Genomic DNA, 22,479 nt, shown 5'->3' on the forward strand with positions numbered 1-22,479 from the left:
CCCATTTATTCTACTCTGTAGAAACCATAGAGAATTAGGTGTTTATTAACGAAGTAGTTTAGAACTGGTGATTGGATGCTTTAAGGCACTTTAGTAGTCATTCAATAACGGGAAGAGTGGGAGTGGTCCTACTCTACTCGGTCGAAACCACAGCATTTTGTCAGGTTACAGAATTAAGGAGATTAAGTGATTATCCGGCTTGAAGGACCAAAATTTCAGATATATTATAGGGAATCCCTATCCCTATTAGGGATAATGAAATAGAGATTACCATAAGGCTAATTACCATTACCATCCACTTTTTCAATAAGTCGAATGATCACCTCCTCAAGTATTCTCCAAAGACTGGCGTGTTATTCCTTGCCAACGCGTAGTGGTGCTGGTGGAAGGAGGCGATGTGGTCCATCAATGCTCGAATCCGGTACACCTTCTCAAGGTTCACCAGACCCTCGCGGCCCACGCACATTTGTGTAAATACATTGGTTTTGTAATCTCGTATTCGTTTACAATACTACTAACTCAGGCCATAGAGATGAGAATAAGAGATAATCCGGCTCGAAGGACCACATTGTTGCTCAGTTGCCTTTTACGACATCCAAGGCTGTCAAGGACAGTTTTGCGTCATCTAATGGAACCACGCAAATCCTGACGTTTAACATCATGTATAACTAGCACAACTTGAATAATTTGTAACGTATCAATTCCGCTAGGGGGCGCTCCGAATACTTTCTACTACAACTGTGACATTTTGTAAGCAAACAAGCAAGCAAACGAAACGATTTTTTCTGTTGTAACTAAATTCTCTTGAATAGATCAAACAACGGGAAGAGTGATCACCTCAAATACTCTCCGAAGACTGGCGTGTTATTCCTTGCCAACGCGTAGTGGTGCTGGTGGAAGGAGGCGATGTGGTCTATGACTGCTTGCGTCCGGTACACCTTCTCAAGGTTCACCAGACCCTCGCGGCCCACGCACATTTGTGTAAATACATAGGTCTCGTACTCCTTTACAATACTAATAACTCAGGCCATAGAGATGAGAATAAGAGAAAATCCGGCTCGAAGGACCACATTGTTGCTCAGTTGCCTTTTACGACATCCAAGGCTGTCAAGGACAGTTTTACGTCATCTAGTGGAACTACGCATTTCTGGACGTTTAACGCCATCTATTGTAGGTAGTTGCAAAAACTTGAATAAATAATTAGTAACGTATTAATTCCGCTAGGGGCACTCCGAATGCTTTTTACACCTGTAACATTTTGTAACTCCCCTATATGTGGCTAGCAAACAAAACGATTTTTTTCTGTTAAACCTACCTAATTACCTCTCGCCTTGAAAAGGCCTGGATTATAGTGTTCAGGAAAGACAGCAGCAGGCAGCGAATTCCAGTCCCTAGATGTCTAGTAAAGAGTCCCCCCCCCCCTGTAAAGAGTCTTTAAAATCGAATGATCACCTCAGATACTCTCCGAAGACAGGAGTATTGTTTCTAGCCAACGCGTAGTGGTGCTGGTGGAAGGAGGCGATGTGGTCCATGACTGCTTGAGTCCGGTACACCTTCTCAAGGTTCATTAGACCCTCGGAGCCCACGCATGTTACTTATGCGTCTCATACGTGTATATTTTATAACTAAGCAGAAAATGGAGTTAAGGATGTTAAGTGATTGAATATCCGGCTCGAAGGACCATAGTTCTACCTTAGTAACTTAAATTACGACCTCTACGGGAAGAGTGGGAGTGGTCCTACTCTACTCTGCTTGAACTACACAGCCTTTAGTCAGGATATAGAATTAAGGATATTAAGTGATTATCCGGCTCGAAGGACCAAAATATCAGGGATAGAGTTAATGAGTGAGCCACACGGCCTTAATCAACAGCTATCATATCTCAATAAGTCGAGTGATCACCTCAGGTACTCCCCGAAGACAGGAGTATTATTCCTGGCCAACGCGTAGTGGTGCTGGTGGAAGGAGGCGATGTGGTCCATGACTGCTTGAGTCCGGTACACCTTCTCAAGGTTCACCAGACCCTCGGGGCCGACGCGTCTCCAACCGGGCGTCTGGTCGCCTTCTTCGTCGAAGGATGCTATGTACTGGAATAAAACAGGATAAGTATTAAATGACATTGAGTTTCATCCGTCACTTCTTTTCAGCACCAGTCTTTAAGTTAAAGCCGCCAGTCTGCTTGTGACCACGGCTGCAGCATCGCAGCCGAAACGTCAAGCCGTGAGTACATAATGTAACTCATTAATAAACGTCGCCTTAAGACCCGTGTCTTGCTATTTTAGTTGAAATGGAACGCGAAAGTACCGCCTAGAAAGAAAGAAAGAACGCACCTGTAACGCCCCTGGGTCTGCGGGTGTCTATGGGCGACGGTAATCACTTACCATCAGGTGATCCGTTTGCTCGTTTGCCTCCTATCACATAAAAAAAAAAAAAAAAGTTCTGAAGTGGTAGGGCAAGCTTTATTTGGGACGTGTAAGAGCCTTGAAAAGGGCTTGCATGGTATGGACTTCCTTTGCCTAAAAGTAGGTACCTTAAAGAAAAAGGGCTCCTAATACAAAGTGTCTCTCCCCCATGTATGTTCTACGATTTTGCTTAGTTTATGAGTTGACCAAAACATCTGGAAGAAAAAGTCATAATGCTCTCAGAGTGGCCAGGATATACTGAGCGTGTGTCCATTTTCGCAAATTTTTCTTTTTTAAATTCTAAAGGTAATTTAAATAGTGTATTTAGTGCCAAATAAATAGTTTTTTTTATTAAATTGCATTAAAATAATGAAATGCTATTCTTTGCCCTTAGATTCAACCTACAATTAAGCGCTGTTATTTTAAAACTCCCATAAACAAAAGTTGCAAAATAGTTAAAATACCACCCCTAGAGATTTCAATTTCACGCGAGCGCCATTACAGCACACCCATTCAGAAATAACTAACGTTTGACCTCTATACTCGTTCCAGACCATTGCGAATCCTTCGGGAACATTAAGATGGAAGACAGTAGGCTCACTTCAGCTGAAACTGAATGATTTCTACAAAAGAACTTTTTTAAATTGTTTTTACCTGTGGGAACCTATAAGTGGTTTACTCGTTGCCTATCTTATGTCATTATTACACACTGTAAAACCCTGGTTTTCTTAAATAAATAAATAAATAAAATATATTTTTAATTTTATTGACAAGTTGGCTCTGACCTGAACCTGTGCCTGAACCATAAACTTAAAACTCCTATTAAGTTCTTCTGATTTATATCGTTGCGGGTCCAATGACAGTTTAACTTTCCCCCAGGACAAACTTGACCTTCATTGGTTGGGTTTTTGTGGCGGTCAAGCTGTAGATCCTGGCTACACAGGAGTTGCAGTGGTGGGAACGAGAGATGAGAATAAGCAGGCCCGTTTTTGTATATTGCAATGATACCTACTGAGTCTACCTCCATTACCCCGAAGACGCATCAAGGCCACCGGTTACATTATTAATGTTCAAACTGTAATTGTTTATGGTGGGATCATAAATTACATCGCTTTTCATTAACATTGAACGGGCAAAAACTAAGTTATGAAGTTTTGAACGCTGACCCCATGTTTGAAGGCTTCTACAATCTATACTAATATTATAAATGCGAAAGTAACTCTGTCTGTCTGTCTCTCTTTCACGCCTAAACCACTGAACCGATTTTGATGAAATTTGGCAGGGACATAGTTTGAGTCCCGAGAAAGGACATAGGATAGTTTTTATCCCGGTTTTTGAAACAGGGACGCGGGCGATAAAGTTTTTCTGTGACAAACAAAATTCCACGCGGGCGAAGCCGCGGGCGGAAAGCTAGTAATATTATAAAGAGGAAAGATTTCCTTGTTTGTTTGAAGTAAATAGGCTCCGAAACTACAGGACCGATTTGAAAAATTCCTTCATCATTATTGTTTTAAATTATCCCTGATGAACATAGGCTTATTTTAAGACTTTTTATTGGCGATTCGAAGTTTTGCCTGGTGAGCTGAACTATACTTAATTTATAAGGCTGAAGAGTTTGTTTAAACGCGCTAATAGGAACTACTGGTTCGATTTCAATTAACTTTCCCCCGGGACAAACTTGACCTTCACTGGTTGGGTTATTGGCGGTCAAGCTGTAGATCCTGGCTACACGAGGAGTTGCAGAACGAGAGGTGAGAATAGTCCTGTTTGTCTGTGCTTGATAATGGACGTACCACTTGTCTGCTGGGCTCGCTCATCCTCGCGTCCCGTTTGCAGCTGTCTCGGAGGGGGCTGGTGGTGGTCCCCTGGTCGACCCGCTTCCCGCTCTCTCTCCTTGGGTCCTTCTTCTGTGTACTTCTGTAGAAGAAAGTTTAGGGTAAGAAAGAAATAAAGAAAAGAAAGAAATAGACTTTATTGAACACAGAGAAGCACAAATTATAAACAATATTTTTTTAAATTATAAATAACAACACAAAATGAATAAAGAAAATAGTGGGCCACTAAGTCAATAGGCTCCAGCTCAGCATTTATCCTGACATGCTCGTGAGGGCATGCCAAGAAGCTGGCCTTCTGCGAGAGCCCTTGTTGTGGCTTCGCGCATCCCTTCAGAGAGACATCGACTCGAGTTCGATATCTCTCAAAAGGGGTGAGCAAAGAAGGGACACCCGGGTACTTTAAAGATACTTTTTTTTTCTTTTTTTCTTTTTCTTTATTCAGAAAACCACGATTTTATACAATTAGACCACAGATTACTAATAAGTTATTGGTACAGTTTTTGCTTCAATTGAGCAGGCCTGGGAAATTGACGGAAAAGTTTCTCGATGTAAATAAGGTAATTTATTAATACCACAAGCTTTTGCAGAACTACCATTCATGAATGAATTATGTAGCGCGTGAGACCCGACTAGTTTTAAGTGAGTCCTTCCATTGCATTTTATGTGGGGTGTCATGTGTTCAATACTATGTTATTTTACCACGATTTTCTATTTTGTGACAAGCAATGAAATAAATACCTAGGTAAAATTGATCTTCCAGTAGATAGAGAGAGAGCCTGACCCACCGGCACCCCCGGATCGCTAACTGTCAGCACCGCTCGCTATGGAATTCTATCGTAGAGGCAAGCGAAAGGTCGTGGGTTCGATTCACTTTAGGCAGTTCGATTTTTTTCAAGATAATTTATAAGTTACTTTGAGAAGCGACTTTAATCGCAAAAAAATTTAACAACTTTAGGCTGGTTTTAGTGTCATGCGGACTGTCAGTGCGGATCGCTCCGCACAGCCGATCTGTATGAACTGCTAGGGAGCAAGCGGTTCCTCCGGACCGCATTACTCTAAGACGCTCCCTAGAAGTTCATACAGACTGGCCGTGCGGTGCGGGTCCGCACCGGACGGTCCGCGTGACACTAAAACCAGCCTTAGAGGTCTATGTTCAATGGACTTCTAAAACTTATGGTGGTGTTACAGATCATATTATTTACCTTTCATCTTTCCCCGACTCTCTTCTAAAGTCTCTTCTGTGTGTGGGGGTGGCAGCCACCGAGTGGCTCGTCAGCGCTGGGGTGGCTGAGAGGATCTCTCTGTAAACAAAGAAACTTAAATGAATAAAAACCTCTTAGCACCATATTATACATATACATAGCCACGATAGCCGAACGGTGAAGGGGTCGGACTGGCCGACTCGAGATCCGAGGAACGCGGGTCCGAATCCCACCGCCGCTCGACTATTGTGGTAAGCCCACTCGTAACACAAGCTTATTTAGCTTACCACGAGGGGCTAACGGGACTATTATAATTTGGGCAATAAATATTGCTAATAATCTAAAAAAAAATCGTTCGTTTCAACCGAATTTCGTCCACTGCTGGACAAAGGGTTTCTACAACGACCGGTCTTGCGCCGCCCACATCCGAGTGGTTCCTGCGGTCTTCACCAGATCGTCGGTCCACCGAGTGGGAGGCCTGCCTACTCTACGTTTTCCAGTGGACGCCTTCTTACAAACACTATAGAAACTTGACTTGGAACTCCTCCTCGTTCCCCGGTACAAACTTCACCTTCACTGGTTGAGTTATTGGCGGTCAAGCTGTAGATCCTGGCTACACAGGAGTTGCAGCGGTGGGAACTAGAGGTGGGAATAGTCCCATAACACTAAGGAACCTTCCGAAATAAATGATTTGAATTTGAAATAATAAAGCCTCAAAGTTAAAAAACTCGTCAAGATCAAACAGCATTTCGTATCTTTGAAACGTTTCGTATCAATTTTGAAACGTAATCCCCTGGAAGATACTGAAACTGAAGCACGCTGAATTGGAGCCAATTTCCCTTCGGATGACGTTCAAAAACAAACACGGGCTTGTGCGAGTAATTAAAAATAACACTTGGAGATACTGAGCTGGGGCGCCATAATTAATATGTCTATAGAGTTGCTACAACGATATAAATAAGTTTATTTACATACAAACGATCAAATCTTTCTTCTTTTAATAACAGTGTTCCCCAGTCGACGAAGCACATGATGTGCATGCCCTGCGTGCTCAAACAACTGCACGCAGGAAGATTTAATGAAGGCTACTGTCATCGCCATTCTTGTGGCGGAGTTTTGGGCTGACGCTGTGTAGGTTTGTTGTCGACACGACAAGAAGAATAACAATGTAGATAATAGATATCTTTGGAAAGAACTCGTAGAACTGATGGCCTTGGGGCAGAAAAATTCTCGAGTAGCGACCACGGACCAGAAAATGTAGTATAGGAAGGCCAGGCCTCCCCACTCGGTGGAGTGGCATTCTGGTGAAGGTCGCGGGAAGCACCTGGATGCGGGTAACGTAGGACCGGTCTTTATGGAACTCCGTGGGGGAAGCCATTGTCCAGCAGTGGACAAAATTTGATTGAAATTAACGGAATATCTTTGGAAATTTTACACTACGCCATTGTAGTCCCCCGAACTAAGCAAAGCTTTACATTAGGGTGTCCCGTCGTTGTATGGGAAAAAATTTTTTTTGAGCTACGGTTACGCAAGAGGTGTCAAAAGTTGCGTTTTGACATATTATAGATTACGATTAGCATTAAATTTAATGAGATATCAGTCATCTTGAGGCCTCTACCTGTCCTTAAAAAAAAATTAAATTGCTATTTTAGGGGTTCCTAACATAAACTATTAATATTACAAAAATAGCGTTTTTATGAAATTTGAGGGTACACAATGAGTCACGGCAAGTTTTAAAATAGTTTAAAAATCAATAAATCCATAAATACTTTCAAAACAGAATTGGCTTTTTGACCAGAATTAGGCATTTACGCGCGCGATTTTAATGTATTCCTAATTAATCCATGGGTCAGCCAAGATATCGATTTAATTTGAGGATACTCAATTCCCTTCTCACAGCAGGTTAATAATTTTATTACGCTATTATGAAACAATGATTGGCATCTCTAAGTCGAAGCTAACAAAAATAGCAGTCAATTTTAGAAAATCAACCATAACTTAAAAACCATTTGTCCGATTTCATTACTTTTTTATTTAAATGATAGCTCTACGTGTGCGCTTAATATTTTGTGGTATGAATTGTATCGATAAAATCAACCTTTAGTTAGTAATTAAAGGAAAATTGATTTTTTTTACATTGTTGTGATACTACTTTTTAAATCATTTTTTTTACAAAATGTCTTATACTCTACTAAAAGTTTTAAACGAGCCAAAAAGTGTATTAAATTGTCTTTAATTTGATATATAACATGTATGCGTTTCATAACTAAAAATATATTTTTACTTCCGTTGAAGTTCACCATTGATAAAAAACTGCGTAGACAACAAAAACTTTAGCTAGAAAGTGTATGTAACGTAGATAAATGTTATTTATATTTAATTGTATGCTAAAACTATTTAACATGTCAATTAGTATTCTGTTTAAATATAATATTATAAAGATTTTTGGCTAGGTAGTTTTTACCTGAAAAAAATCAAAAAGTATATTACTACCATATATTGCTAAATTTTTGTTAAATTTATGCTAAAAGTATGTAATATTATAACAAAAAAGTGCGGTGCGATACCTTACAGCAATAAAACCTCAACAGAAATAATACCAACAGCCTTGCCGAAGGAGTAGAAAATTTGAGAAAAACAAGTCAAAACATGAATTCTGCTAGTTCGAACCAAACCTATTCCTCACTGGAAACAGTCTGTCATTGCCTGCAAATCATATCTTAGGGTTCAACTGCCACTGTTATTACAAAATAAAATGAAACAATTGTGAAAAAAATATAATAGATGACAAACAGTGAAGGGCTGATTAAGTGATTTTTTGAGACATAAAAATGCCGGTAGAGCCCTTGAGACATTATTTTATATTTTTTTAATTATTTTTACGGTAATCTACATCTTATGACGCAACTTTTGAGGGGTCTTGTGTAGCGAAAATATAAAAAAAGATATTTCGGGACACCCTACTTTACATAGGTGTCTAAGATATTTATAACTCAAGAACTGATAGATTGATTAAAATGGTTTCTGATTTGTTGTTCACGTAAAAACCGAAAAAATGGCAGTTTAAATGTATTTTAAAGTTATTAATTAGGCTTGGAAAATAGCCATCTTCTGCAATTCACAGCTCACGTCTTGCAAGCTCTAATTTATACATCCCAACTAATATTATAAATGCGAAAGTAACTCTGTCTGTCTGTCTGTCTGTCTGTCTGTTACGCTTTCCCGCTTAAACCTCGCAACCGATTTTGATGAAATTTGGCATAGAGATAGTTTGAGTCCCGGGAAAGAACATAGGATAGTTTTTATCCCGGTTTTTGAAACAGGGACGCGCGCGATAAAGTTTTTCTGTGACAGACAAAATTCCACGCGGGCGAAGCCGCGGGCGGAAAGCTAGTATTATTATACATCACACAACACATAAACAGACAAAGTACTATGAAATTTTTTTTTATTGATTTTATTTGATTTGATTCAGTTATAACAGCTCTATACCCATATTTCGCGTTCACACCGTTCAGAGGGCAATTGTTAACATGAGTATTTCCACTTATCTTGCCATTACTAGGTCTCCAGGGCTGGGTAAAGTGGGTTACCCGATCTAATACGCGTCGGATAGTGTCCGGCTGGGGTTCCGTAGAAAAATTGGTAAGGAACCCTGATAATTTGGCCGTGACTTCTACTCGGCATGGGGCGCACTGAAAACCAGGGTAGTGGCCTTCCTCACTGTGGGCCAGGCCACAGTATATGCAGTGGTAGCACTGCCCAGTTCACTTTTTCTATTTGTCTTTTTTCTTTACATTTATCGTAAATAGAAGAAAAGATATAATAGTTCTTTCTTTCTTTTCCTTTCTTTCTCTAAGGACGCTACGATGTCTATCTGTAGAGTTTTTTTAAAGATTGAGTTCGTTGCGGGTGCAATGACAGTTTAACTTTCCCCCGGGACAAACTTGACCTTTACTGGTTGGGTTATTGGCGGTCAAGCTGTAGATCCTGGCTACACAGGAGTTGCAGCGGTAAGAACAGGAGGGAGGAATAGTCCCGTAGAACCCTTTGGGTTGGGTTTGATTCGATTGAAATATTTTGATAGAGTTTGTTTAACTAAGGACAGATGTAGGGTACGGAACCCTCAGTGAGCGAGTCCAACTCGCACTTGGCTGGATTTTTTCATTCTGAGAGAATTCAGGTCAAATTTTTTGTCAGCACTAGTCAATCTAATTGTCTCTGTGCAGTGGTACGGAGTTGGGACGGTTAAGCAACGTTTAGATGTAGAAATTGGTTCTAAATGTAGTGTGGTGTAATAAATATAGGTTCTTTCTTTCTTGGTATAAGTCAAATTTTTAACTACAGCAGGAACTATTAGCTTGAATTCAGCATGATGGAAAGTGATGATCAGGCCGAAGGTGGAAGCGAGCTTCACCCGGAATCCTCAACCACAGAGGAACTGGCCATCTTGCCTTCAACAGCTTCAACTACCGAAAATGGCGACCGGACTTAGGTGAGAGATTTAAAGGATAGCCTGTACCTAGGTTTTAGAGCAACTCGTACGATAGTCTTACTAAAGGACGTAGCACAGTATCAACCCGGAAAGGGGTCGTAACAGTTACAACTCGAGTTTCCTTGTATGAAACTTAATACTGCAACGCACACTTATCCGCACCGTTAAGTAAACGCCTTGCATCGAGGCTGACAGCGCGCGAAAGGAGATACGATGTTGATCCCTTTTCCGAGTTGATAAGTCTGCTATGACCTTTAAAATTCGCACGGACGTAGCCGTGAGCAAAAGCTTCACAAAATCTTTTTAAATGGCTTTAAAAAGACTAAGGTTATAAATTCGGCTATATTTTTTGTTTCTTTCAAGAGAAAGATCTCGCTTCTATAATAACATTAACAACATGGGACGGATTGCACAACGAAAAAATATCGTTTATTTTGACCAACACTCATCTCAAACGAGCCGTTTCGTGGGCCAAGTTACTGAATTACCCGTTAACCTCCGCTTAACCTGTCGTTACCCTTCGAGGGTTAACCTGTAATCTAATGGAACTGGGGCGCCCTATAAAACATACGTTAGAGGTGTCTATTGAGTTAGAATATCACCCTCTAAGATCATTGGATTTCGATGTAATACTTATTGCAGAATAATAGGGTATTTGCCACCACCAATCAATTGAGGTACTTTTTAAAACTGTCAAAACGAGACTCTCCCATAGATTTTGTATGGCAATACTAGCCAGTGACGTCACTATTTTGTCAACTCAATTAAACTACTTTTTTCAATTACAATGCAACCAAAAATCTTAATTTACAGGTAATTTAAAATTAATTCAGATTTTAAGACCAGAATGAAGTGCCTCTTTATTAAAAAAGTTGTGCTTTAGAATTATTGGGGAAATATCGTACCTACCCAATTTCTGGGTTTCACCTGCTTTTCATTGTGAACGAATTGGGGTTTAGGGTTCAAATGGAGTGCTTTTTTAAGCCGAGTTGAAATTCAAACGCCCGTATTCAAAAACATTACTATGATGTCTCACAGTGCGCGTGGACGCACAGGGTGACACACGAACCAATCACAGAGCTGTGCGTTCGATTTGCTGCTTTGCAAGCATCATTTGTGAATACGGACGAAATTAGTTTATTTTGCAAGTAAGCTTATAAAAATCTCTTTCACGTTAGGTTTTTTTTTCTCACCTGAGTTCCCTCAAGAACGCGCCAAAGAACGGTATCAGCCTGCACTCGGGCAGTGCCAGTGCCCGGCCCAGTGCCCGCTCGTATTCAGCCGACAGCAGCGCTGCTGATAAGAAGTCTAGCGCTGGCAGCGGCTCATCTGATATGCTGAACCAGAACGCCTTTAGCTTGCTCGACCTGGAAAGAAAAAGTGCGGTTAGATTCCTCATAAAATCTTTAAAAGCGAAAGGTCACTGATTGACTGACTCTCTCATCAGTAAATCTCAGAAACTACAAGTGCTTGAAGTCTCAAAGCATGGGGGTTCCTTTTAGAACGTAGGTGCTCACTAAGACGGGATTTTGCAAAATTAAACTCCTAAAGGAGTAAAACGGGATCCACGCGTACGAATACACGTACAAAGGTGACTGAGTTACTTCCGCCACTTCTTCTCAGCACCAGCCCATATGTTGTCCCGAAGTGGTGGTAGTGCAAGCTGTGTATATGTACTGAATAAAATATTTGAATTTGAAGTCGCAGGCGGCCGCTAGTAATAAAACTCATTTTATTTTTGCAAGTAGGCTTTTAAAAAGAACTTTTACACGTCCCAGTATTAACCCTACCACTGCTTCAGGACAATAAACGGGCCAGAAGAAGCAGCGCAAGAAACTCAGTCACTATTACGTATGTAGTACTTATTATTATTCTGTGCTATTACTAACATTGTCTCATCATTATTTCAGCCACAGGACGTCTACTGATAAACATAGGCCTCCCCCAATGATTCCCATACTGACCGGTTGGTAGCGGCCTGCATCCAGCGTCTTCCTGCTACCTTTATAAGGTCGTCGGTCCACCTTGTGTGCCTAGTGCCTCAGGTATGGGAGCGGCACGGGGAGGGTGTTTTTGTGACGTCAAAATGTGCTTCAGATTTGTATGCTCTGTCACGTCATAATATGTCAATGTCTCCCCTCCCGTGCCGCTCCCATGCCTCAGGCACTGAATGAGTTTAGCTTTAGACCTATAGCTACGAAATAGTCGCGTAATAACAGCACATTATCACAATATACAAAACAAATGTAAGGTATTACAAGTGCTATTATTAGTGAGTACCATTAATCAAATATGGACGGAATATCACACACATACGTGTTGCTCATAGGTAACTCTCTAATAGGGCCTTATTCATAAAGCGATCCTTGTTTTGGATATTTTCGTTATGGGGCTAGTTTTTTTTTTCAATGATTTTTAGTACTAATAGCTAGCTTTCACAACTACATTTTATGTCTTAGCCAGTAGCCTTATTCACGTAACAAAACTTCAACGACAACAAATCGCTGAATGCGATCCTATCGAGTTCTATCGAAATGACCCTTGTGAATACGGATTTAGAACTGTTTTTCAATGGGACGACTTCTGAACGTCAGCGAGATCTTGACTGTCAAAATACGTGAATTAGGCCACTGGGTTGCAACATCTTACTTTAATAATAACAAATGTCAAAAATCTGTCAAACTTCACACAAAAAACACAGGATAGCTACAGTTAAAGTTAGGTGGTGCAACTCAGCTTTAGATTTCTATGGCAGAGCTATGTAGCCACATATTGCTGGAAAATATTATCCATTTAGAAGCCTCTATACTGAGAAACCTGTACATAAAATTAATCAGAAAGTTTCAGGAGGGGTGATGTTCATTTTTGAGTTTGTTGCGGCTCTTCTTCTCAGCACTTGCCAAATGTTTGTCTCGAAGCGCTGGTAGGGCAAAAAAAGAATGAGACATGTATAGTCTGGTCCGTGAGCACGTAGAATTTTGTCCAATGACCCCTAGTTACCCATCCTTATCGCTCGCGCATAATTATGTTGCTATCGCGCTCGCACACTCACAGTCGCACAGTCGCGACAGCAATAGCAACAATTTACGCGCGAGCGATAAGGATGGGTAGCTAGGGGTCATTGGACAAAATTCTACGTGCTCCCGGACCGGGCTTTATCTAAAGGCTCCCTTAAGAGCATTTAACGATTTGTAAGTACTAATTAATTAATCTACACAATTAAAGATAATTTTGATTTGAGTTGATAATAAATATGACGTGACAGAACATTACAAATCTGAAGCACAATCTGAAGTTTTGCTGACGTTTGACGTTACAAAAACACCCTCCCGTGCCGCACACTTGCCTCAGGCACTGACGGAGTTTAGAGATAGACCTATAGTTATTACGATGACGTGTCACAACTCGTCTCTAACTGACGTAACTGACATTCAGCAAAATTTTCAGGCGATTAGACAGATCGATTCGTTTTGCGAAATTGATTAAGATGGTGTAGATAACTCAGTTTCGAAAAAAAATGTCAGATACGTCAGTTAGAGAGGCAAGCGACGAACTTTGGGACCGGTTCGTGAATACCGCAATATATCAATATGGACTAATGCCGGTACATCAATCAAGCGGACGTCCGAGCGACATTAATCGAGTAATTGGATCAGACTCGTAATTATTACAGATATAGAATATATTTTATCATATGTCCACCTTGTGGGTGGACGTCCTACGCTATGTTATTCTGGATTATAAACAATGATACTGTAAAGTTTCATCAAAATCCGATCAGTAGTTTTTGCGTGAAAGAGTAACAAACATTCAGATATCCAGACATCCAAACTTTGGCATTTATAACACTGGTCAACACAATGTTTTTTTTCCTTTAATTTTTTTTCTGCTATTGGGTATTTCTATGGCCCTGATTATAAAAAAAATACTGGGAGATCGTCAACAGCTTTACTTTTTAAAATATAGAGTTTTATTATTTTGACAAAAAAAAATACGAAAAATTATACATTGTGTTGATAAAATATCTATTGAACACTAGCAAATGATCTTTTATATGATTTCTTTGAATAGACAAGTTTGAGTAGATCTCGTTGCAAACTACAGCAATGGTGTGCCATTCATATATGATCACCACCGCCCCTGATAACCTTCTTTCATTGTCCGAAAATTCTAATGACATCTTTTATCCTGCTCCTCACTAAACTCACCCACATTTTGTGGAAATCGATGTTAATGCGAGTACATGAAGTGTATTTTTATGCCCATGTTGCACCCTAGCTCTTGCAAGTTGGATAGCATGCTCTTAACAATTTCTTTTTGCTTAGGAAATTACTTTTAACCAAAAAAATGAATTCTAAGCTTAGGACTGGACTTCAGTCATTTACCAGTTTTACCAGTTGCCTAATGTGAGTCCCATCAAAAATTACCAACATTAAAGTTTTCTGTGCTTAATCCTGAAAACTTTCATGAAAGAAAATTATAACATTCGTTACTTTTGTCAAGCGCCTTCACAGACTGTTTCAAGATGCCGAGGTTAATATAAAGTGGTGGAAGTACGGTGATACGGTCTTGGCTAACTAAAGGCATGTTTATAAAATAGTTTGTATCAACTTTAGCTGAAAAGCAAAAAGTTGTGTGTGCGGGAAGCCGCACTGGTCAAAATTTTTGTAACAAATGCTTTTGTTTGTTACGACTATTCCAGATATACATGAAACGGGACTTTTGTGTAGCCCCCTTGTTGGCCTAAAGTAAGTTACCTATTCTCAGAACACAAATAACCCATTTGTGGTCTTGATTAATTAATTTCAAATATTTATTTTAAAGTGTCGATGTTACGCAGTTTTCATGAAATGCGATAGAGGTTTTCGACATTTTTCAAATATTATATTTACCACAAACATAGCAGAAGCAATCTGGATTAAGCACACAACATAACGAAGCAATATCGAAAACACCAACAAAATATATTTTTTTGTCCAATTAAATCAAAAATCTAAGTAAAAATATTAAATGAAGGTAGATAGCTATAACTCATAAACAAAAGCTGTTAAAGAAAAACTGTTGCCATATTTAAAAAAATATGCGTCAATTAGAGATAGAAACAGAAAAAAAATCACAGGAAACAAACAATTTTATTTTTTTTGTTGACTAGTGTAATATTAGTAGGATAGCTCCTTAACAAAAAAAATATCGTCTAGATCAGGGTTTCCCAATTTTTTTTGCCAAGGAACCCTAATTGATCATACTTTTCCTAGCGGAACCCCCGTACTACTCCGCCCGCACGCCCTGCCCCTCCCTTGTGCGTAAACAAGTCGGTGCGAGCGAACAACGTCGGTCACGAAACGTGGGATAATATTTTTTACGGAACCCTTGCGGCCTTTGGAACGGAACGGAACCCCAGGGTTCCGCGGACCACCTTTCGGGAACCGCTGTCTAGATATCAGTATTTTAGATCCCTGACAAAAAGACAGAAAAAACGGTCGGATGCATGGTCAGCAAAGTTTTACAAAAGGGTCCCTTAAACTCATAGCAGACTTATCAACTCGGAAAGGGATCAACACTGTATCGCCTTTCGCGAGCTGTCAATTGCGAGGCGAGGCGTTTACGTTACCGTGCGGATAAGTGTGTGTTGCAGTATGGAGTTTCATACAAAGAATACTGACCGCCTCGAGTTGATACGGTTACGATCCCTTTCCGGGTTGATAAATGTGCGACGTCCCTTACGCACCCTCTGGGTATGGAACTCCGAAACAAAACAAATACAAAATTAAAGCAATATTTCACTATAAAACAAGCAGAATAAATTGGATCTAACCACAAAAACATTTTCCATTTAATATCGCTGTGTTTACTTGTATAATTAATTGGATTGGCTTGTATGGTCAGCAAATAAGTGCTTGTTCCCACGGCGATCCCGTTTTGCGGGACCCAGTAATGCAGGACTGGTAAAACTGGACTGTCGTGTGAACACACAGTGTGAAATTCGTTTGTTAGTCGTATACCTCGAAATCAAAAAATCCTTGTAGCTTTTCTCCTATTCGCATTTCGCCGCGATAGCGTTTTTTGTTGTAGCGTGTAATATCGGTAGTATATTTTGTTACTAGCATATATTTTTAACAGATTTTTACAACAGTAGCAAATTTTGATGTAGCATGTATTATCAAGAGCCTATTTATTAAGCCGCATATATTTTGAATAGATTTTTACAACAGTAGCAAATTAGGTAGGTAGGTAGGTATAGTGCTTAAAGGAAATATCGCGATATGTAATAACGCATTACAAACAAATATCTATCAAGGTGAAAAGCGACTACAGTGAAGACAGGCAGGAAAGTAAATCTACTATGAATTTTTTAGACAATTGTAATTAGCGATCAAAATTTAAACTACAAGAATAAAAATCTATTCAGAAATTTTGATATCGCGGCGAAATGCGAATAGGTGAAAAGCTACAAGGATTTTTTGATTTCGAGGTATACGACTAACAAACGGTGAAATTCGAATTACATAATCGAAATCGGTTTTTGCGAGAATTATACAGGGTGTCCCAAAAAGTAGTGTAAAGCCGAAGCTCAGAGGTAGAGCATCACTAGGGCTACCGGAATCATCGCGACTTTTGATAATTTTCGAGTTATGGATATTTTTTTACAACATAAAGGATTTTTAACTTTTTTGGTTTATATTCGTGTTAAATGGATGTAAATACATCTGAATTAGATATTACCTAGTATGCATCTAATAATAATATTTAAAAAATCAGACATGTACCTTATCTATTCGTGCCACAGTGACCAAAAAAGTGCCTAAGCATAGAAATTTAAAACAATCATAACTCGAAAACTATCAAAAATCGCGGAACATACATGGGGGTGATTCGGATAGCCCTAGTGATGCTCTGGGCTTCGGAAACTACTTTTTGGGACAACCTGTATATTTAAACATCATTCATCATCATCGTCAGGTCATTTAGTCTCCACTGCAGGAGCACGACTCTCTAATTTACAAGGCAAATGGAGGATTTGTCCTACACTCCCCACGCTGGCCAGACGGGTTGGGGAGGCCTGATGTTCGCATATTTGTCCCTTAAGTTAGTGCCCTTTACTTCCTGAAAATTGGTAATTAAAAAATCCTTGACAAAACCTTTTTTTTTGCTAACTTTACTTCAACTTTATGGGGTCAATACGACACTGTAGTCATAAACAACGTGCAACATGTCAGTCAAATAATAGGTACTTATAGTTGATAAGGCTTTTTAATTACGTTTAGTTGGCCATCAGGCTTAGTGGTTTGGGTACCGAATGCTATGTCAGAGGTCGCGGGTTCGATCCCGTACTTAATATAAACATTTGTGTGCATGAACATTGTGTTAGTCTGAGTGTTTTCTATGTAAATACCCACTCATATAATATACATGAATGTATGTATATTTATAAAAGCGAAAGGTCACTGAGTGATTGACTGACTGACTCACTCACTCATCACGAAATCTCAGAAACTACAAGTGCTAGGAGTCTCAATTTTTTTTTAGGATTTTGGGGTAAAACGGGATCCACGCGGGCGGCTGCTAGTTTACTATAAATTTAAGCCCTTGGACTGCATCTCACCTGATGGAAAGTGATGATCAGACCGAAGGAGGAGTGAGCTTCACCCGTAATCCTCAACCTCAGAGGAACTGGTTATCTTACCTCTAACTGCCGGAACACAACAATGCTGTTAACATTGTTGTTATGGCGACAGACTTAGGTAAGATGGTGATAGCTAGCAGACTTACGCCCGTATTCACAAACGATTCTTGCTTAAGTGAAGCAGCAAATCTAACGCACGGCATTGAATAGAGCTCTGTGATTGCTTCGTGAGCCATGCGTCCACGCGCACTGTGAGACCTCATAGTAATGTTTGAATACGGGCGTTAGAAAAACCTATATGATTTCCGCAGGCAAAACCAGGGTATATCACTAGTATCGTACACACTAGTGTTCGGTCAAAGATAAGAGAATAATGTCTATCGGTCACTCACAATCGAGCTCTATTCTCACATCGACAAATCGAGGCTCAGATTACCTCTCCGATCACGTTTACTAGTGCTGTCCAGTTGCTCGATATCGATGTATCCAGTCGATGAAGCACCTGATGTCGTGCCCCGAGTGCCCAAGTAACTGCACTCAGGAGGATTTGATGAGTGCTACTGACAACGCCACTCTTGAGCGTAGTTTTGGGCTGACACTGTGTAGTTTTGTTGTCGAAACGAAAAGCAGAAGAAGTATCGATAAAAGTGATAAAGGTAACTTATTTTCTGAAAACATGCATTTGAAAAGCGCTTTTACACGTCCCATTATTAATTCACCCTACCACTGTTTCGGGACAATAAATGTGCCAGCGCTGAGAAGGAGCAGCGCAAGAAACTCAGACACCTTTGAAACTTGTTTCGTAAGAGATGTCTCGTAGTTATATTGATGTATCGATACTTGATTTCTGACTGCTGATGAGAGATTCGAGGAACGCTAAAAACTATAAACTCATAAAACTCATTTATTTCTGTAAGTAGGCTTTAAAAAAGCACTTTTACTAACGGTAAACGACTAGTGCGATTCCTGTCGATAGCTGGACTATTTTGGTGAACTCTCTTTTTTAACACAAGTATACATTTAGACATGGAAGGATCCCTATTAGTAAAATTGTTTACGAGAAATTAATAGCATTTAAAAAATCGTAATTCTCACTAAAACGGGATTTGGCAACACATAAACACTTATAAAAAGGTTTACCTTCCCGACGTTTAAAAATCTTGTTTTTTTCCATTCTCATGGGCTACGAGATTAGAAGTGTTTCTCGCCGGAGTGATCCCAGTCGATGAAAACCATAATCGATATATACGATCAACGTCAACGTACATCACTAAATAACAATGTTTGTTCGTCGATCGATAGCAGGTTGAGCCAGTAAAGAAATTTGGTGCGATTTGAGCTAAATCCCTGACTTCGGGAATATACTGTAACTGAAATTTAAGCTGAATCAACGCTTGTTAATGTCGACTCGACAGCACACCAGAATAAACATTTTGTTGCTACATCTGTTACTATAGGCAGAGTAAATACAAATGAGTAGGTTATCTTCAAAGAAACGCCCGAGCGCGGTTTGTATGTGAGCGCGCCAATACGTACCTATGCGGCGCGCACGCACACACTGACAAAATTTAGCGTTGATTAGCGGTGAGTTGCTCCAAATTTTTCTCAGTGTGTGCGTGCGCGCCGCATACGTATTGGCGCGCTCACATACAAACCGCGCTCGGTGCGTTTCTATGAAGATGACCTACTCATTTGTATTTACTACAGTCACTGCCTGAGGTATGTTAGCGGCACGGGAGGGGTGACATTGACATATTATGACGTGACAGAGCATAAAATATAAATATAAAGCACGTCTGAAGTTTTGCTGACTTTTGACGTGCCGCTCATACCTCAGACACTGATTGAGTTAAATGCTAGCTTTTGTTCACCACTTTGCTAGTTTTAGCACAGAATAATAATAAGTACTACGGTTTTAGTAGTAACAGATTTTATTCACTATTTCACGAGGACTCTGAACAATATTTTTTTAATAAAAATTATTAGTTAGCTGTCTCTCTCTCTCTCTACTGGCTCTACTACTGACTCTAATCGATCCAGCCATTTCAGAGACAAATAGACAGAAAGAAAAGCCCTATAAAGTTCCTGCTGCTCCTGTGTTTATTAATCTTACTTTTTGCTTCTTGTGTGTCAATGTATTTTGCAAATAAACCATAAATCTATCTATCTATAAAAAGCTGTCTACTTCCATCTCCACGTTCACGTTAATGTAACAAAACTGGTATGCTCACAGGTAAGGTGAAAGTTATTTCTTTTGAATTGAATGAAAAAAGTTTTATAATGACAAGAAAAAAAGAAAGAAAGAAAAAATTTTTATTTGGTTCAAACATAATGCTTGTAGTATTTGAAACAGTCGCTGGATACAAATATCTTATTTTATATGCATAACAAGGCAGGTATTTGACCACAATCGCACCTGATGTTAAGTGGGATGCAGTCTAGGATGGTACATATCTGCCCTGTAAGTGCCTATTCACTCTCTTATCAGTATTTTTCCAAATGCCCTTGTAAAACAATCTTACACCTAGCGTGGGCATCACAAATAGGCGTGTAGGGCGGGCGGCGCCCACGGCGTAGGTACCCCGAATTTTTATGTCATAGATGTAATAATTACAGCTTTTCTAGGAATAATGAGTAAGTATTGGAATAAAAATGTAATTAACTACTTATTAAGCCTAGTCACTTTTTCGAGGAAAAATGGATTTTCCACCGGCTACTGATGTGACTTACCTATATGGAATTATTTTTTTGTTCTTTATTTCACACAATGTGTTAACAAGTACCTACACATGATTGATAAATGATTATTATTACATTACCTAAAACAGGTTACATACTATGACATGCCTCGTACTTTAGATAGAAACACAAGTTAATATGTATAACATGACTTTAAAACTTACACTATTTAGCTTAATGTTGTCTCAATCTACCAACTGTCAAACCACACATGTAATGCAATAAATGATTTGATTTGATGTGATCTACTCCCAAAATTTTATAAACTTAATATTTTGATGTTTCTAAAAGAAGTTATCGGTACCACGGTAATATTATCTATACAGTATTCCAACTCGGCCATATTTTTGAATTAAATGTCAACTGCCGCGCGGTACGTCACGGAATGACAACATGCGATAGGGCTGCCCATCAACAGTACCTATTTCAATTAACATCTGCCTACTTCGAATTTCTAACAAATTTTTTGATCGTATTTTTTATTTTATTTAGACAAATAAAATACTTTGTGAATGGAATAAGAAGTGTTATAAAAATGCATGTTGTTTTGATTAGTAGATTTAATTAAAAATAATAATTAGAATAAAGAACAATAAAAATAAGACTAATAAAAAAATAAACAGTTTCTCTTAAGGAGCCTTTACATCCTTCCTACTAATATTACATACTGCCTGAGATACAGGAAAACATTTCCTAGTTCAGGCACATGTATAATTTTACCTTTTGTAGCATAAGATTAGCCTAAAGTTTAAACTGTCAAATAAGTTATTCAATAAAGAATTTATTTATTTATTTATTATAAATGCGAAAGTTTGGATGTCTGGATGTTTGTTAGTCTTTCACGCAAAAACTGCTGAACGGATTTTGACGAAACTTTACAGTATTATTGTTTATAACCCAGAATAACATATAGGCTACAATTTATGACGATCTGTGACAAACTAAATTTCACGCGGGTGAAACCGCGGGCAAAAGCTAGTGTATCATAATCTTTTTACCCTAGCAGCGCTTCGAGACAAACATTTGGCAAGTGCTGAGAAAAAGCGCCGCAACAAACTTTGGTTAAAATAAATAGAAATAGCAGTAGTAAGTACATTATTGATTCAAGAGCAGTTCTCTGAATTTACCACGCATTATTGTATGGTGTATCTTATAAGAATGGGTATACAAAATTGCGTCGTATAATAAACAATGTAATGATGAGCTGATAAATCTAGACTTAAGCGCGTCACACACGTTATGTTATGTTAAGGCGGATTTATACAATAAAATATAGTAATCAAGTGTAATAACAAATCCTATAAATTTGCGACTGAAAAATATTTGCGCCTCGACTGAGACGTACGAAACGCTTGATTGTTATATTTTAATGTGTAATAAATCCGCATTCGAATAAAAAGCTTTATTAAAAATTGTTTTTGAAAACATGGACAAGGAGGAGAAAAAGGTATATCTTTTATTTGATTATAAATACCTGCAGCTACTTTACAATTTATATATTTGGTTTTAAATGAAGTTCGGAATATTTCCTCCATTTTTTCTATATACTCCACGAAATCGTCGCTGGGTACAATTAAAAAAGTTTGCGAATTAACCTTACTGTAGTCCCGGTACCTCAAATAACGACTGTCTATACTGAAATTTTGGCTTCTTTGATCGGGCTTCACATACGACTTCAAAGCCTGACAATCATTATGTTTTTCCAAACAGCGCTTCAGAAGATATCCACAAATATAAAAAAGCGCATTTTTTTGTGGCATATCTAACTGGTTATAATCAGAACTAGTAATTTGGACGCTGGAAAATTCTTCATAAACTGTATTTGTTGTTTCGTTGGTTGTAACCGGTAATGCACTACTGCTACTGCTAGGAATTTTGTCTGTTGTCGTTTTAACAAGAAGCGATCCGAAACCATCTGCACAATTTCCTGCTTTTGGGGGTTTTATTATGTTGCAGAAAAATAAATTTTTGAAGGCCGATGAAAACTGTTTGCAAGTTGGATTTTGAGCCGTGCCATTTTTTGTTCTTATTTGTCCAAACAAATTTTCAAGAGCGTCTTGGTTACATTTTCTTGTCATAAGAAAATTATATCCTTCCACCCGCAAGTCATCGAACAAGAGCATTATGGATGTAATAGTAATTTGGAAACCATCAATGAATCTAACACTTGATGTGACGTCTT

At 39.0% G+C, this 22,479-nt stretch overlaps 1 protein-coding gene across 1 annotated transcript in view; it reads right to left on the bottom strand.

Moving 5' to 3' along the window:
- The window catches only part of LOC135085891 (1-phosphatidylinositol 4,5-bisphosphate phosphodiesterase epsilon-1-like), a 136,418-nt gene that overhangs the window by 63,433 nt on the left and 50,506 nt on the right, over positions 1–22,479 (bottom strand). Inside the window, exons 5-8 of the mRNA XM_063980676.1 lie at positions 11,128–11,301; positions 5,440–5,538; positions 4,196–4,319; positions 1,903–2,087 (exon numbers count right to left, since the gene is read on the bottom strand). Coding sequence (XP_063836746.1) covers positions 1,903–2,087; positions 4,196–4,319; positions 5,440–5,538; positions 11,128–11,301 — 582 coding nt within the window. The remainder of the gene's footprint in view (positions 1–1,902; positions 2,088–4,195; positions 4,320–5,439; positions 5,539–11,127; positions 11,302–22,479) is intronic.

This window comes from Ostrinia nubilalis, chromosome 30 (genome assembly GCF_963855985.1).
Source record: "Ostrinia nubilalis chromosome 30, ilOstNubi1.1, whole genome shotgun sequence".
NCBI classification, from domain to species: Eukaryota; Metazoa; Arthropoda; class Insecta; order Lepidoptera; family Crambidae; genus Ostrinia; species Ostrinia nubilalis.